Raw genomic sequence first — 15973 nt, 5'->3', positions numbered from 1 at the left:
GTTGTGATTCACATTAACTTTTGATTCATACTTTCCTGAAAGTTGGCAGCAACTCTATATTTAAGAAGATTTTATTCCTTCATCGTTGTTATCTTTATTTGTGGCACTTAAATGTTAACAGCATCTGAAATAAATAACCATAGTTGTTTTTTGACACCATCCTAATTATGTTACTGAAGATTGTTCTCATAGAATATAATGTGCTTTTTATACATGTTTACTTACTAATTTACTGTTTGGGTTTTGTCTGAACTGAGACAGAACTAAGATGTCTTCTGAAACATCCCTACCATGGATTTTGGTCAAACTGATCAGCCATGGCCATGATGCACTGACATAAAGAGAAGACCCCCCTAAGCATGGTTCTTCTAATCGTGTTGTCATATTATCAAGGCACCAGAAACTATTCAGAGAATAGTTCTCTAAATGTATCAATTTTCCAAATCCTGACATCATCCAAGTTTCATGCTAGTTGGCTCTACTTCATGCTAAGAGTACATGCCAGTAATTCCCTGGCATGCATTAGTCAATAAAGAATCTAAGATTTTTATTAGGCACTTTATAGCATAAATTTAATGTATTGTCCATAATTTAAGTTTAATTGCTGAACTTTTTTTGTTCTTTTAACACCCCCCAAAATGTTGTCATGTGTATTTTGGACATTAGGACAACTATTTTGTTTCCTTTTTTCTAAATCTAAATTAGTATTCATTTAACCAAAGATTTTCTAAGTTGAATAACATGTTCATCATCTGTGCACTAAAGAACTGCATTTATTTACTTAGTCTTGCTGGTTAGATGCAAGTGGCTAATCGAGAAACTCATAGCTGAGGAATTTTAACTTGTTCATGCACATAAAGTTTTAGAAATAAGTAACTAGATGTTATTCGGTGATATCCTGGGTTTGTTTTTAATCTGTATTTCCTATTTGAAGATGCACAGAAATTAATTTAATATGGGTGCTTGTTATCTAGTTACCTCAAAAAGGAAGAAAACATGATAATATAAAGTCAGACTGGCAAACCGCAACCTGCAGACCTGCCTAATTTTGTAAATAAAATTTTGTTGGAACACAGCCATACCAACTCAGTTACCTCATATTGCCCATGATTGCTTTTGAGCTAAATCAGCAGAGTTTGAGTACTTGGAACAGAGATAGTAGTATTGGCCTGGTGAGCCTAAACTAGTTATTCTCTGGCCCTTTAAAAAGAGTTTGAGGATCCCTGTAGTAGTCTCCACTGGATAGAAGTGCTAAAAAAAATGTATGTCCAGACCTGTTACAAATGATAAATGAAAGGGATTTTCAAGATCTGGATGTAACCTTCGAAATCAAAACAGAAAATTTCAAGTTAATTGCTATATAATTTGAATAAAAAGTGTATCTTAATATTTTCAGGTGTGTTGAAATTTGGTACTGTTCTCTTCATATAGGATATTTTCTCATACACAGATATGACTTAACAGGAATCCCCCATTAAGTAACTGTGTGAGATTTAATATATTGTAAGCAGGATGAAGATGAGTAACTTTCTCAGATGATATGTCTGAATACATTATTGCTAACCATATCTGCCAACTATTTTACCCCTTTGGTGAGCACACTGCATTATATCTAGGATCATGTTTAATGCCCCAAACAACCCTGTGAGGTATCATCAACCCTGAGTGCCCACAACTAGTAACTGCAGAATCAGAACTTGAACCCAAGCCTCTTTGACTTCAGAGCCCTTTGCCTTTCTGTCCCTCCAACAGTTTTCAAGGCAGGATGGGATTACTAGGGTGGTTCCCTCCACACATTTTTGCTGATGCCAGGAAGTACAATTACATTCTCTCTTGGAATACTTCATATGTGCCACTTTCAGAGATGGGCAGCTGGACTGAGCCAAGGGAGTCGTGGGTCCAAGTTACACTGTGATTCTGCTCTCATTTTTATTAGCGCACAATTAGAAATACTCTGTGTGGTATTATTCAGTCCCTTTTAATGGAGGTGTACTCACCTGAGTCAGAATCTGAAACCAAGACATATTTTCTCTCTTCTGGACAGCAGGTATGTATTCTTTATCAAGTCACGAAAAACTGCCATTTCATTTTCCCTTTTTGCTTTGACTTCCAGGATGCTAAGACCTAAGTTTGTTGCAGTGAGACTATCCAAAGTCTTATGCTAGAAATAGCAGTTTCATTTGACCACTTTTATGACTTAACTGTTGTCCCTTAGGTGTTTGTAACACCACCGTTCTTCTTTGGAAGCAGGCAGAGCATAACAAGTGTAGCAGTTAGTTGAACTTATACTGAGGAAGAACTAAGTACTTACTATATTTACCATAGATTTACTTGTTCACCCACAGATCGATCTTCAGACATTCCTCACTCTCACAGATCAAGATCTGAAGGAGCTGGGAATTACGACTTTTGGTGCCAGAAGGAAAATGCTGCTTGCAATTTCAGGTGAATATAACTGCTCTTTATATCTTAAAACCTGAAGACTCTCTGCCAGTGGTCTCAGCCAGTGGGGCTGGTTCTGCTTCCTACCTGGCAGCTGTGTGGTTGTGGTTTCAAAGTGTTTTTCCACTAACAGTGTAACAAATGCTGAGGATACCCCCACTCCTTCACCAAGGCACTGCCTGAAAACCTGCCTTGGCAAGTGTCATCCCTGAAAACAGATCTCTTCCGAGAGATCTAACCAGAATTTCCCTTTGCAGAACATGGGGATGGAGGAGGAGTTTGAATCTCTGTGTTGCAGTTGTGTTAAGCGCTAATCACTGGGTTCATGAGTATTCTGGATTGGCTGTCATGCTTTAAATACACATGTCCTTGTAGAGCAGCTGAGATCATTGCAGCAGAGAGAAAGACAATGTTCTTTGGTACAGCTGGAACCTGGCAGTATTTCTTGTCTTAATGCTTTTTAACTTTCCCCAAAGTTTTAATAAAATTTGTGAGTCACCGAAGAGGGTAGTATCCTGAAAGTAGTCACAGAATGAAAGAAAATCTAAAGGTCTGTCTCCCAGACCACTGCCTTTGTGCATCTTTTGCATGTTCTCTGTATAAGAAAATGTTATGTGTGTTTACTAGGTACCTCTCATGTGAAAGGAATGGCCAAGAGTCATAATATTGTACCTCAAAAGGTGTTTCGAGAAATATGAGGAAGAAATTTGGGAGGCAACAAAATAAGGTTATTGAAGATTTTCTGATTAAGTTCATGAATGCCAATTTTATATGTGTGCCAGTCTCTCAAAAAGAGACAGTAAGGGCAGAAGCCAAATGTCAGGTGTGATGAGAAAATTATGTTACTTTTTCAAAACACCAAATTTGCAGGCTATGCCTTTGAGGACAGCAGTGGCATCCAACTGGTGAAAGTTCTTTATAAACAACATTCGGTAAACAAATCATCAAATGAAATTAAAAGCCTCAGTGCTTTTCCATTTTATTTTAGCAGCAGATTGCTTTTCCATTGCATTGTAGAAGCAGATCAACCCCACCAACCTCCCCACAGGAAATCTTATATACAGACCTAATATCTGAAGCAGATACAAGCAGAATAGTCTTGAAATGGGGTAGAAACTCAGCTACTGAGCAGCCTGGTAGGCCTCTCCTTGGATAGAGCTCTTTACATAACAGTTTGAGAAGTCTTCCTGCCCGCTGTGTACCGAAGCTGCTGCACTGATGGAGCTCCATAGGGTGGCCACTGTTTCTTTTTCACTCGTAAGATTAGCTTGGTTATAGTGGAAGGAACACTATTCACATAAAGAGATCTGAGATTTGCATCTCCAAGTCATGCACCCTTGGGTGACTTTCCAGACCTCTTTTGATTTTGGTTTCTTAATCATGAAGATAGACTGGAGTAGATGAACATGTCAGGTCACCTTTCAGTTCTAAGATCTGTCGTTCAGTATGATATATCATCAGACAAGGTGAGGATAACCTACAATTTTAACAGTATGTATCATTAGTAGGGTACTCCCCCTTGTTCTTTTTTTTTTTTTTTTTTAAACTGTCTGTGGCAGTAGAATAGTTTTCAACTTGTTTACCCAAAAGTTAAGTTTCAGAAGGCTACTTCTGAAATTCCCAAATTAACTTCATATATTTTTTATATTTCTTTTATTAATTTGAAAATGAAATTAATATACTACTTGAAACTTTAGTATATACTGTGGGGCCGCATGTCTAAATGTGGAGCCGCACATTTATACCACAGAAGTGTATGTTTCAGAACTCTATACTTTTTCACTAGAGGTCTGTGGGATGTCTGTGACTATATAATGAAAATTAAGTCGTTTCTTTGTGCAGCAACCCAATTCCAAACTGTAAAGCTTCCAGCAACAAGCAAATGTCTCTAAATGTTTTCATAGATTCCAGGTAGATCATCAGTACTTTTTACTCTGAAATACATTGGTGATGATTCTAAGTCAGTTTTGGTGCAGGGGGTGGAGGGGAGTATGGTCCAAAACATGAGGGGTTTTCAGTTCTCATTTAAGAAAAATATTTTCTCTAGCCATCCTCTTCAGTGTGATTCTATTGAGGTTATATCCTACTTCTACAGACTGCCTCTCTCTGGGGTTCACAGGTCTTCTTGCTTTTATAGGGAATTAGAAACTTTGAATAAGATGCCTTATGAATGCTCTGTACAGCAGGAAATGTTTGATTATTTTAAGGGTGATTTTGTTGAGTGCATTTGTTTGAACCTGGTAAATCATTTTCTCTGCAAGGAGTAAGGTTTTGAGAAACCCTTCATTGAAAAGCTTCTTTTTCCAATTCAGTTCCTCTGATAACAAAGACATTCATTTAAAGTCTCAGGACACTTCACTTCCAGATAGACGCAGGGTAGCAGGGCGGCCTTAACATTTGTCTTGTGGTTACATAGGTTGGCTAGATACAGAGTTTGCTCAAATTACTTTTTAAAATTTTTGTAGATTTTTAACTTATAATTGAGTTGTTCTTTCAGTATCAGGTTTTGGTTTGCTTTTAATCTTGGGCCAGAAGACACATATTTTAATATTACAGGAGGAGATGAGATTTCTCTCCTCTAGAGATGGATCAGAGAAAACAATTTTTTCCCCCCCAAATACATAATTTTTGGAAAATTCATGGATTTCTCTCTGAGTATGGTAGTGATTGGTTAACTAAACGTACAGGGACTAAGTGACAGGAAGTTTAGCATCCTATTGACAGGCTTTCCACCACAGCCTCAGGTAGATCTAACATTTCCCGACCTATTCTTTTAGTTTGTGACTCTGTTCAGATCCGCAACAAGATCCTGAGAGCTGCCAGGATTGTGTGAACCTTGGAATTTCAAAGAAAAAGGTTGGTATTTTCTCAAACTATCCCTTAGGCTTACTGAAAAAAATCAGAAGAGGGAGCTTGCTTTTTAATTTAAAAAACAAAAACTAAAGTCTCTTCAGTAGGGCTTTGGTCCTTGATAATCTCTCTTAAAAGATTTCTCTCTCTGCTTCACACTCAGAATATCTCTATGTATGTACTCTTAGAAATTACATCTTTAGGGAATGGCTGAAATTCTTCGTGATTATTTATTCTCTCAAAAATCTAGTTGATGTGACTTTTCAGAATGAAGTTTTCAATGTCTATTAAAATTTCTTGTCTTCAACGGCCCAATTATTCTCCATGAGCATCTGAAAACAGTGTTTGATCTAACTCCTTTCTTTTCCGTCTCTGTAGTGGGGGAATGAATGTCCTCCTGACTCATGGGTTCTTGCCCCAAAAGAAAATGGAGGCCAAAGAAGGTCTCCTATCTGAAGGTGATAAAACTTTTCCAGGCTGTGTTTAAGGGGAATTGTTTATTTTTAACTCTCCTATAAGTTTGCCTTTAAATATATTCAATTCTGTCTTGAATTGTGAATTTTATATATTGTTTTTAAAATGAGATACATGTAATAGGAATGTCATTGCTACTGTGTTTCTGTAGGAACTTGAGACAGTAGCTATCTGTATGCATGCCTGCATGTGTCTATTGCTTGTAATATTTTCCTTCTTTATTTTGTAAGCTTTGTTTTTCTATTTAAAAAGTAATTTTGGTATAAATTATGAAGGAAAGCTCTGTTATCTGGCATACCTGGAACTACCAGTTTCTCAGCTTTGTACTCCTGATACCTCAGGTGGTCTCTGCCCAATGGATGGATCACAGCAGCTTGTGGCATAGTCCTTTGCATCAGGCAGGCAGGGTTTCAGCTCTGTCACCAACAGCCATGTGGGCAAGTTACTTCATCTGTTTGTAAAACGCAACTTTCTTACCTGTAAAATTGAGGCTAGTAATACTATCTGCCCCTCAAGGAGGAATTAAATAGCACAGGACGAATGTAGGCTGTAATAAATTACTGTTGTTTCTCTTCTCCCCTAAGACCTAAATGTGCACAGAAGGGCATGTCTCCACTCTTGCATCACCCCTATGAGACAGACAGTTACATTTTGGAAAGCAGTGGGGTGAAATGTTAAGGGTTCTGGTCCCTCTTTAAGAACTTGGGAGACAAGAGTGTGTCTGGCCATATGGCTGTCCCTGGCCACCTCTGACCCCCTGCCAGCTGCTTGAGTCTGTTCTCATCCCCAGCATTCCTGTAGCAAGCCGTAGCTTTCTGTGACCTCAGAATTTAGAATGGGGTTGTGTGCATGTGTATGGTTGAAGAAGTACTGTGTACTACGCAGATTATCAAAGGTACTGAGTCATGTGCTTCACCACCCTCCTAGAGAAAGACAACAGCTCTAAGCATATGAACTGTTTAACCCGTATATTTGAGATAGAATAAATCTGAAGATACAGTTGACTCTTGAACCACATGAGAGTTAATCCTAATGTAACTTATAGTCACCTTCGTATCTACAGTTTCTTTGCAGCTTCCACCCGCCCTGTAATACTGTAGTATTTACTGTTGAAAAATATCCATCTATAAGTAGACCCACACTCTTCAAATCTGCAGTATTCAGGGTCAGCTGTATTTTCATTTGGTGGCTATCAGAAATACTGCTTTCTAGTCTGACAATTCTGTTTACCTGTATGTATTCATTAGTAATAATTACATCAGTTGACTTGAGGATTTGTGAATGTGTGTATGGAGGGGAGGACAGGGCATTGTATGGTCATAAACAAGGTAGGCTGCCTCAGTTTTTCACTATTCTGATTAATAATTTTTAGTTGGGAAAAGACAAACTAAACAGCACTCTCATTCAAAACTAAATTATTTAAAACTAAATTCCAGGATCTTGTAGTTTTTCCCTGAAAATCTGGATTCACATATTGGTTGTTTTCAATTGTATTGATTTCCTTAACTGTTGCTGTTTTTACTAAGTTGATTTTTTATTCAAAGAAACCTCTCACTGATATATTTCTTCATATAACTCTTTCTGACTTGAGGAGTGTAGGCATCGGAGTCAGTGGAGCCACTGACTTAACACGTGTGGCTTAGCACGTCAGTGTGCTTTTTCAGTATTCTCACGTTTAGGTATGAGGTCCTCTTTTCATGTCTGACTTAAATAATATAATGATCACTGTGTTTGACATGGATGAGTCTAATGAGCTGTAATAATGTACTATGTCACTGGTAATACATCCTGTCATATACCTTTCACCAACTTTGATGGTCTCCCTCCCTTTGCCTCTGAAAGGACATTTAGGGTAGGTCAAACTATTTTGTATATTTGGGTTTGAAAGGGTTCTGAGAACTACATATTCCCCAGGGAGTTTATAAACTGCAGCAAAATGATTTGTTGTCCTTGGTTCTCTCAGCTACACATGCTACCTTTCATATCAGACTTTTGATTTTGAGCATTTCAAAAATTTCTTGATGGTCAGCTTAAAGGTTTTCCTTTTGCCTACCTACCGGACTTCCTCCCCCCGCTCCCCCCCCACACAACCTACCGCATCACCGTTTTCTGAGCTCTTCTGCCAAGTCCTGAAGACTATAGAACTTCTCCCTTGGGTTCCTAATAAGTCTCTGTTTCTCTCTCCAGAACTAAATAAAAACCGAAGAAAGCTCTTTGAACCACCAAATACACGCACCTCTTTCCTGGAAGGTGGAGCAAGTGGGAGGCTACCCCGTCAGTATCACTCAGACATTGCTAGCGTCAGTGGCCGCTGGTAGCAGTACCCTCCAGGCATATGCCCTCCAACTCTGTCAAGTCGGATGCAGAAGATCTGTGAGCGGCCTTCACTGCACACCGTCCTCAGCATTCTGGGTGTCTGGTATCAGGACCAAAGCATCTTATTCACACCTGAACTTTGTGCCAAGAAGGAAGAAAAGAGAAGATGTTCTTATGTCATCATATCAAATGCCACATGTGGATTACTTTTTTTTCCTAATGGCAACTGGACAGAATTTGCAATATGGGGGTAGGGCTTTATTTTCTCTTTTTATTTACCTATATAACATATGCACTGATTTTTTACTTAACATGAAGGATGAGTTGACATCTGGGATGCCAGAAAACACAGAAGTTATTTTGTTTGCTTGTTTTAGTACTTGGGGATTTTTTAAAAAAAAATAATCAAAGTGGGATTTTCTGGTACTGCTTTAAAATAATTATTGAGGTCTTTCAGCACTTTACACTTTCTAATTTCTTGTCCTGTGGAAATTCTCTCTCTCTCATTTTTATGTCACCTGATGTATTGGTACAAATCAGATTTAGTCACATTTTTCTGACTGCGTTAAACTTTTATTTGAAATAGTACTGGATTATTAGTTTTTGTGCAGGATATTCTGTGACTTTGGGAAACCTAAGTGACTCCACTTGGTTATGGACCAGTTCTGTTCATTTATGTCAACATCCTAGAAATACTTTATAATGAACCAAGTTCACTGGAACAGGTGCGAGCAAAGAAAGATCAAATGAACTTTGCAATATTAACCCTTTGCAGTCATCATATTTAGCTGCTGCCTTTATTGCTAAAGTGATTTTAATGGTTGTCTGAAGGCAAAGGGCTATTTTTAGTATACTGCCACTAAAGGACACTTATTTATATCAAACTTTTATTTTTTAGATATTATAAGCATACAGTACATAACTGATTAAATTGATATCTACTAGAGATTTATGGTAGAGAATGGATGGCATTCAATAACTGGAGCCCTAGATTGTCACTTTATTTAAAAAAGACAAATAATCATCTGACAAGACAGCACTGTTGCCATGAGGAGGAAAAAAATACATTACTATCCTTATGTACACATTAGCTGTGCTCCATATGGTCACAGGACTTTCCTAAAACCATATCAGTCTGCTTGAAGTAGACTTGGGTTTCTTGAGACTGGAAAGATTTTATTTAAGTCTCTATCTAGGGTGACAGTTTATAAAGATAGCAGAGTTCTGAAGGAGGAAAAGTATGACTATTCTGTAAGCGGCTAAACTCATTGTTACAATCTTGATACTGTGAAAGTCCAAGAAATTAGGCAACATTGTTTTCTAGGTCTTTTCAGACATCTTTTTGTGGATTTATGAAGGGTTTTCAATCCATGAAGACAATCACTAAGTGCCTCTCTTTCTTCAAAGCAATATTGTTTCCAAGTGTATTAATTTGTTGGAAAACTTTCCCGTTAGGAAATGTGGTGACTTACCTGTACTGTAATGCCTTATTTATGTTCAGTATTCAAGACTTCTTTTGCATGGACACAAACCACTGTCAAGTGCTCTCCACAGAAGGTGTTAGAGTCATGCAAACAATTGGGGACTTTCATACAAATGTGGGATAAGAAATACTTGGCTAATCATTAAAGTAAGAACAAAAACCAAGAGAGAAATACTGCACACAGAACAATTTTCACTTAAAAAGTATTGGTTACCTTGAAGGCATAGGTAATGGGCCTGTCATAAAGTTATCAATTATAATAGCACTAAGAGGATGTCCATTCCTAAAAGGAACTGTATCTACTTATGGATGTAGAACTAAATTGTTGCCTTTGCAAACAGAAGGGAATCATCCTGCACACAGGGAACATGGATGCAGGTCAGCACATAGAGCTCCCTGACATATGCGGCTATATGAACACATCATGCCACACATTCAACATACAATAAGAATTCCAGATTTGTTTCCTGTGCAAAAATACTCTAAATTTTATCATTTCTTTAGTAAGATCTTGGCCCCCGCAAAATAGTCATTTGGAGTCTTCTCCCAACTCTCCACCATGCATTTGCAACAGGAGGAAGATGGAATGAATTTGTAGTATTGAGTGGACATAGGTTTTATGAACAGTGCTTTGATATTATGCCAAAGGGAAAACTCCCCCAATTAAACTTAGATTAAATAGAGTGGCTAAAAAAATAAAAACACTGGAAAGTACTTTTCTCACTTTCTCGACGCAATGAAGGGAGTATGACGCTGCAGTCTATGGTGTTGTCAGTGTTACGTGGTGCACAAAATATCTGGATTATTTGAATAAATGTTTTTAGCCAATCTGTGCCTTAATAGTGACCGGTTATCTGTAAATATAGAACAGATACAGATTGTATTTTTGTGTGGGTTTTGTCCTCTTAGTGATTTTTTTAAAAATGAGAGATGGAATTAAACATTGAAAATGGGAATTTTTTCTAAACTAATCAGTTGTTATATGAAAAATAAATTTATATAACCCCTTTGTATTGCTCTTGCTACATGAAATGTGTCTCTGTTTTCTAACTTTTCTGTTCTCAGCAGAATTGAAAGACATTTCTGCAAGTAGAATTAAAAGATCCACTGTCCATACTCTGGTTTTGCATTGACAGTCCTCATTTTCAGCCAAAAACTAAGGCACTTTATTTTAGCCAGAGAATCCAGCACCAGTAATCAATCCTTGTTTCTGTGGCCACCCATAGGTACGTATAGAAAGAGTAAGATGATGGAACAGGTTTTATTCTTGTTCATTCTTCTTTTTTAAAAATACAGACTCAAGTGTATGATTGCTTTGACAACCTCATCCATCAGCAAAGGAGCTCCTTACTAAAGTGATGCTGGGTTTCCTGACCCAGGTTCCCATTTCAGAGACTGACTATGCCAGCATACTGAATGGTTATTGTGCCCTGCTCTGGGAGTATGTCTGAACTTATTCTCAAACAGAATGGATACTGGACTATTAATTCTGATATTTGTCTAAATCTCAAAGAAACCCTAGCCATTATACTCCCAGATTTATCCCCACTTGAATTACTTGTGCTGGTGGTTCTTAAAAATTGTTTCTAGCACAATAGTTCTTTTGATAACTAAAATATTACTGTGAACCCAATATTCAAGTATTCATTCATTATACAAATACTTAAATGAGGGCTAAGTGCAGGCCCTGTTCGAACACCAGTAAATGAAACATAAACCCTTATTCTCACTAAACTTACATTTGAAATGAAGAAAGATGGAACTGATGAAGAGGGATTGAAGGATGAAACACCTACCCTTCGACACAGGCCTCCATGCATTTACAGCTTTCCAAGGGAACTTGAGTGCTGTCCAGAAATCATGCTTTTTGACAAAATGGTTGAAAGTACCCATCTCATAGAAACAGGCTTGTGCTTTCAATGCACGAATTATTCACAGCCTCCTTTCCTCCTCTGTGTTTCATAGGTTTAATCACATTCTTGAAAGGAGTGTGTGATCAAAAGTGATGGTACAGCTTTATATGATGATGCATCACTTCTTAGATTTGACTCCAGGTGACTCTGCCATATTTAGAAATCAGATTTACCTTGAAAGAACATGAGGTTTCTACCCCTGAGGATAGTCTGAGAATGCAGTCATAGAGAATGGTATCACCAAGATGGTGACAGTTCATTCCTCCTTCATTTCCCCTAACTAAAAGAAAAACTAAAAACTACTCATGGATAAGATAAGAGGGGCTTGCAACAACCAGCCCTTGGATCTTGGCAGTCTGTGTTCCTATCTGCAGTGCCCAAGTAGTAGTCCCAAGCAGTAGCTTTGCTCATCTGCAGAACCAAGAAGGTAGCACAGTCTGACCAGGGAACTCAGGCTCCGGAGCCTGGTCTGCCCCACCCTCTGTAGATTGTGACTGCCCACCCCATCTGCACGAAGGGCTGGCAGAATACCTGGAAGTGGCTGACTAACCCAGTAGTACGCAGCCTGAGAGGAAGAAGGGCAGAGCTGACCTCAAGAGCAAAGCAAGCAACCCTGTTTGGCCAGGGAGCTTCGGCCATGGATTGGCTTGAGTTAATACCACAAACAGAGAAACTTACTGTCTTGGAGATGCTCCTCCCACTGCACTGAGGAAGGGAAATAAATTCACAGCTCCTTCAGGCTTCCTAATCAGGGAAGCTAACCAGAGCACAATGCATAGCCCCTCCAATAGTCCTGCTTACAGTGTTGCTTAAAACCCATGAGCCACAACCCATGGCTTTTCCAATCTGCAGAGCAAATGACCAAGATAATCAGTGTACACTTTTACCAGATTTTGGTCCCCAAACCCATTGCTTGGGTCCTGTCCAGCACTCCTGCAAGGCAAACGACTTCATAGCCCCACTTACTGTTGAGTAAAGAGCTCAGTCATGACCATTTAACAAGCCTCACTCCCACCTTAAGAGCTCAAACAGTTGCCTTGCCCCAAATAGATCCTTTGCAGCTCCCCACCTGCCCAAAGACCTTACTGATAAACATGCCCAGAAATCCAACTGAACTGACTAGTGAAAACTTACCTCTGCCAAGGGGAATCAGCAAAGTACAGAAAAGGAGACCACTTACGCAAATAAACTAGTGTAAGAAATCAAGGATCATAAAACATTACGTAAATATTTGACACCATGCAAGGAAATTAATAAATGAAAAGCTGTTAAACATCAGGCAAAGAATTAAGAATAATTGTCTTAAAAACATTTAGTGAACTATGTGTATTCTTAATACACAGCCAGGCAACTCAATGAAATTGGGAAAGTAATCTAAGGATGGGCACAATAAAAGACAGAAACGGTAAGAACCTAACAGAAGTAGAAGAAATTAAGAATAGGTGGCAAGAATACGCAGAAGAACTATCCAAAAAGGTCTTAATGACCCAGATAACCACGATGGTCACTTACCTACAGCTAGACGTCCTGGAGTGTGTAGTCAAGTGGGCCTTAGGAAGCATTACTATGAATAAATCTCGAGGAGGTGATGGAATTCCATCTGAGGTATTTCAAATTCTAAAAGATGATGCTGGTAAAGTGCAGCACTCAAAATGTCAGCAAATTTGGAAAACTCAGCAATGGCCACAGAACTAGAAAAGGTCAGTTTTTCATTCCAACCCCAAAAATGGGCAGTACCAAAGAATGTTCAAACTACTGGACAGTTGCGCTCATTTCACATGCTAGTAAGGTTATGCTCAAAAACCTTCAAGCTTGCTTTCAGCAGTATGTGAACTGAAGTTGGATTTAGAAAAGGCAGAGGACCCAGAGATCAAATTGCCAACATTCACTGGATCGTAGAGAAAGCAAAGGGGTTCCAGAAAAACATCTGCTTCATTGATTACACTAAAGCCTTTAATTGTGTGGATCACAACAAACTGGGGAAATTCCTTAAAGAGATGGGAATACCAGGTCACTTTACCTATATGCAGAGTGCATCATGCGAAATGCTAGACTGGATGACTCATAAACTGGAATAAAGATTGCTGGGAGAAATAACAAACTCAGATATGCAGATAATTCCATGCTAATCACAGAAAGTGATGAGGAACTAAAGAGCCTCTTGAGGGTGAAAAGAGTGAAACTTCAAACTTAACATTCAAAAAACTAAGATCATGGCATCTGGTCCCATCACTTTATGGCAAATAGAAGGGGGAAAAGTGGAAGCAGTGGCATATGTTATTTTCTTGGGCTCCAAAATCACTGCTAACAGTCACTGCACAGCCATGTAAATTAAAGATGCTTGTTCCTTGGAAGGAAAGCTGTGATGAACTTAGTGTGTTAAAAAGCAGAAACATTACTTTTCCAACAAAGGTCCATATAGTCAAAGCTATGGTTTTTCCAGTAGTCACGTTCAAATGTGAGAGTTGGACCACACAGAAGGCTGAGTGCCGAAGAATTGATGCTTCTGAATTGTGGTGCTGGAGGACTCTTGAGAGTTCCTTGAACTGCAAGAGAACACAGTCAGTCCTAAAGAAATCAATCCTGAATATTCATTGGAAGGACTGATGCTGCAGCTCCAATACTCTGGCCACCTGATGTAAAGAGCCGACTCTAGAGAAGACCCTGATCCTAGGAAACATTGAAGGCAAAAGGAGAAGGGAGTGCAGAGGATGAGATGGTTAGATAGCATCACTGACACAATGGACATGTATTTGAGCAAAGACCCTGATGCTGGGAAAGATTGAGGGCGGGAGGAGAAGGGGACGACAGAGGATGAGATGGTTGGATGGCATCACCGACTCAATGGACATGGGTTTGGGTGGACTCTGGGAGTTGGTGATGGACAGGGAGGCCTGGTGTGCTGCAGTTCATGGGGTCCCAAAGAATCAGATATGACTGAGCAACTGAACTTAACTGAACTCAACTGGGAGATAATGAAGGACAGGGAAGCCTGGCGTGCTGGAGTCTATCGTGTTGCAAAGAGTCGGACATGACTGAGCAACTGAACGACAATAACAAATGCATGAACAAAATAAGTTTAACAAAGAAATAGAAATCAGTACCAAACAACGTGAACATTAACAAACAAAAACAGACAAACTCAAAATGGAAATTCTAGATCTGAAAAAGAATAAATGAATTGATAATTCAATAGAGAGCTTGAAAAACCCACCTGACCATGCAGAACAAAGAATCAGCAACGTGAAAAATAGGACATTATCTAGTCATAGGAGCAAAAAGAATGAAAAGAACGCAGATGACAGTGTATGAACATTCTGAGCTCAACTCCTCCCATGGACACACCAAATCTAAAACCACATATAGAACAGTTTTCTCTGAGAACAACCTGAAGACTAGCAGAACACCTCTTCTATAATTAAGGATATATGAAAAAATCTTTGTGACAGGTTAGGTGGGGCAGAGATGCATTCTAGTCAGGACCAACAGCCCCAATGGGTGACCCACAAGCAGAAGGGGAAATCACAAACTTGGAAGTCCTCCAGAAGAAGTGAGGGGTTCAAACCTCAAATAGAGTACCTCAGCACTGGGGACTGGAACTGGGAATATAAACCCCCTTAACTGATTCCAAAAACCACTGGAGCTTACAACCAGGACAGCTGGAACTCAGGGTCACTTGCTCTGAGTTCCAGCATAGAGTCAGCAGATTAAAAAGCACCTGGCACTCTAGTCAGCTTGAGACAGCATGCCCTCTGCCCTGTTCTGAGTGCAGACTCCAGTCCCTTCTACCCAGCAAGGCCATAGACCCTGGTATACCATAGAAGAAGCCCTGGTCCAAGCTGGGCTTGAGTGTTCCTCACCCCCACCAATGCATAACCTGAGAGAAGCCCTGGATGCACCAGGATCTGGCCCCAGCTACCACCCCCTACCCACCAAGGTGGCTCCCCTGGTATGCCCTGGGAAAAGTGCTGGCCCATGACCACTTCAGCTCCAGTCCTCCTTCCAAAGCCACAAGACACATGTAGTCTGTATAAGGATGCTCCAACACAAGGACATGTTTTCAATACTGGGAGAATAACTGTTTGACCTAATTCATAAAAACAAACACAGGAAGTCAAATGAAATGAGAGGACAAAAGATATGTTACAAATGAAAGAACAGAACTCCACAAACGCCCTTAATAAAACAAAGACTAAAACAAATAGAAAAGCTCAATGAAATAAGGACTAGATTTTAAAAGATAATATACAAAATAGACAAATATTTACCCAGACTCACCAAGAAAAGGAGAGAGAGGGCCCAAATAAATGAAAGAGGAGAACTTAGAATTTACATCATAGAAATATAAACAATCAAAAGAAAAAAAAAATGTTAGTCCCTCAGTCGAGTCCAACTCTTTGTGACCCCATGGACTGTAGCCCGCCATGAAATTCTCCAGGCAAGAATACTGGAGTGGGTTGTCATTTCCTACTCCAGGGGATCGTCCCGACCTAGG

The 15973-nt window shown here is 39.2% G+C and overlaps 1 protein-coding gene and 1 long non-coding RNA gene across 7 annotated transcripts in view; one reads left to right on the top strand and one right to left on the bottom strand.

Annotated features, from left to right (window-relative positions):
- LOC122446553 overlaps positions 1 to 6153 on the bottom strand; it is a 45582-nt gene extending 39429 nt beyond the window's left edge. For all 3 annotated transcript variants that reach the window (XR_006270898.1, XR_006270900.1, XR_006270899.1), the window contains exon 1: positions 6065 to 6153. This is a non-coding gene — a long non-coding RNA (uncharacterized LOC122446553). The remainder of the gene's footprint in view (positions 1 to 6064) is intronic.
- The window catches only part of BICC1 (BicC family RNA binding protein 1), a 358569-nt gene extending 347995 nt beyond the window's left edge, over positions 1 to 10574 (top strand). For 3 of the 4 annotated variants that reach the window (XM_043476923.1, XM_043476921.1, XM_043476919.1), the window contains 2 exons: positions 2346 to 2445; positions 7954 to 10574. In XM_043476923.1, coding sequence (XP_043332858.1) covers positions 2346 to 2445; positions 7954 to 8084 — 231 coding nt within the window. In that variant the 3' untranslated portion in view covers positions 8085 to 10574. Of the gene's footprint in view, positions 1 to 2345; positions 2446 to 5219; positions 5299 to 7953 lie in introns of those variants that run through there. The other variant, XM_043476922.1, reaches the window with a different exon arrangement.
- Positions 10575 to 15973: the final 5399 nt, after the last annotated feature.

The sequence above is a fragment of the Cervus canadensis genome, chromosome 8, assembly GCF_019320065.1.
Source record: "Cervus canadensis isolate Bull #8, Minnesota chromosome 8, ASM1932006v1, whole genome shotgun sequence".
NCBI lineage: Eukaryota > Metazoa > Chordata > Mammalia > Artiodactyla > Cervidae > Cervus > Cervus canadensis.
Note: the sequence above shows the minus strand (reverse complement) of the source record. Positions and strands in the feature narration are given on the sequence as shown.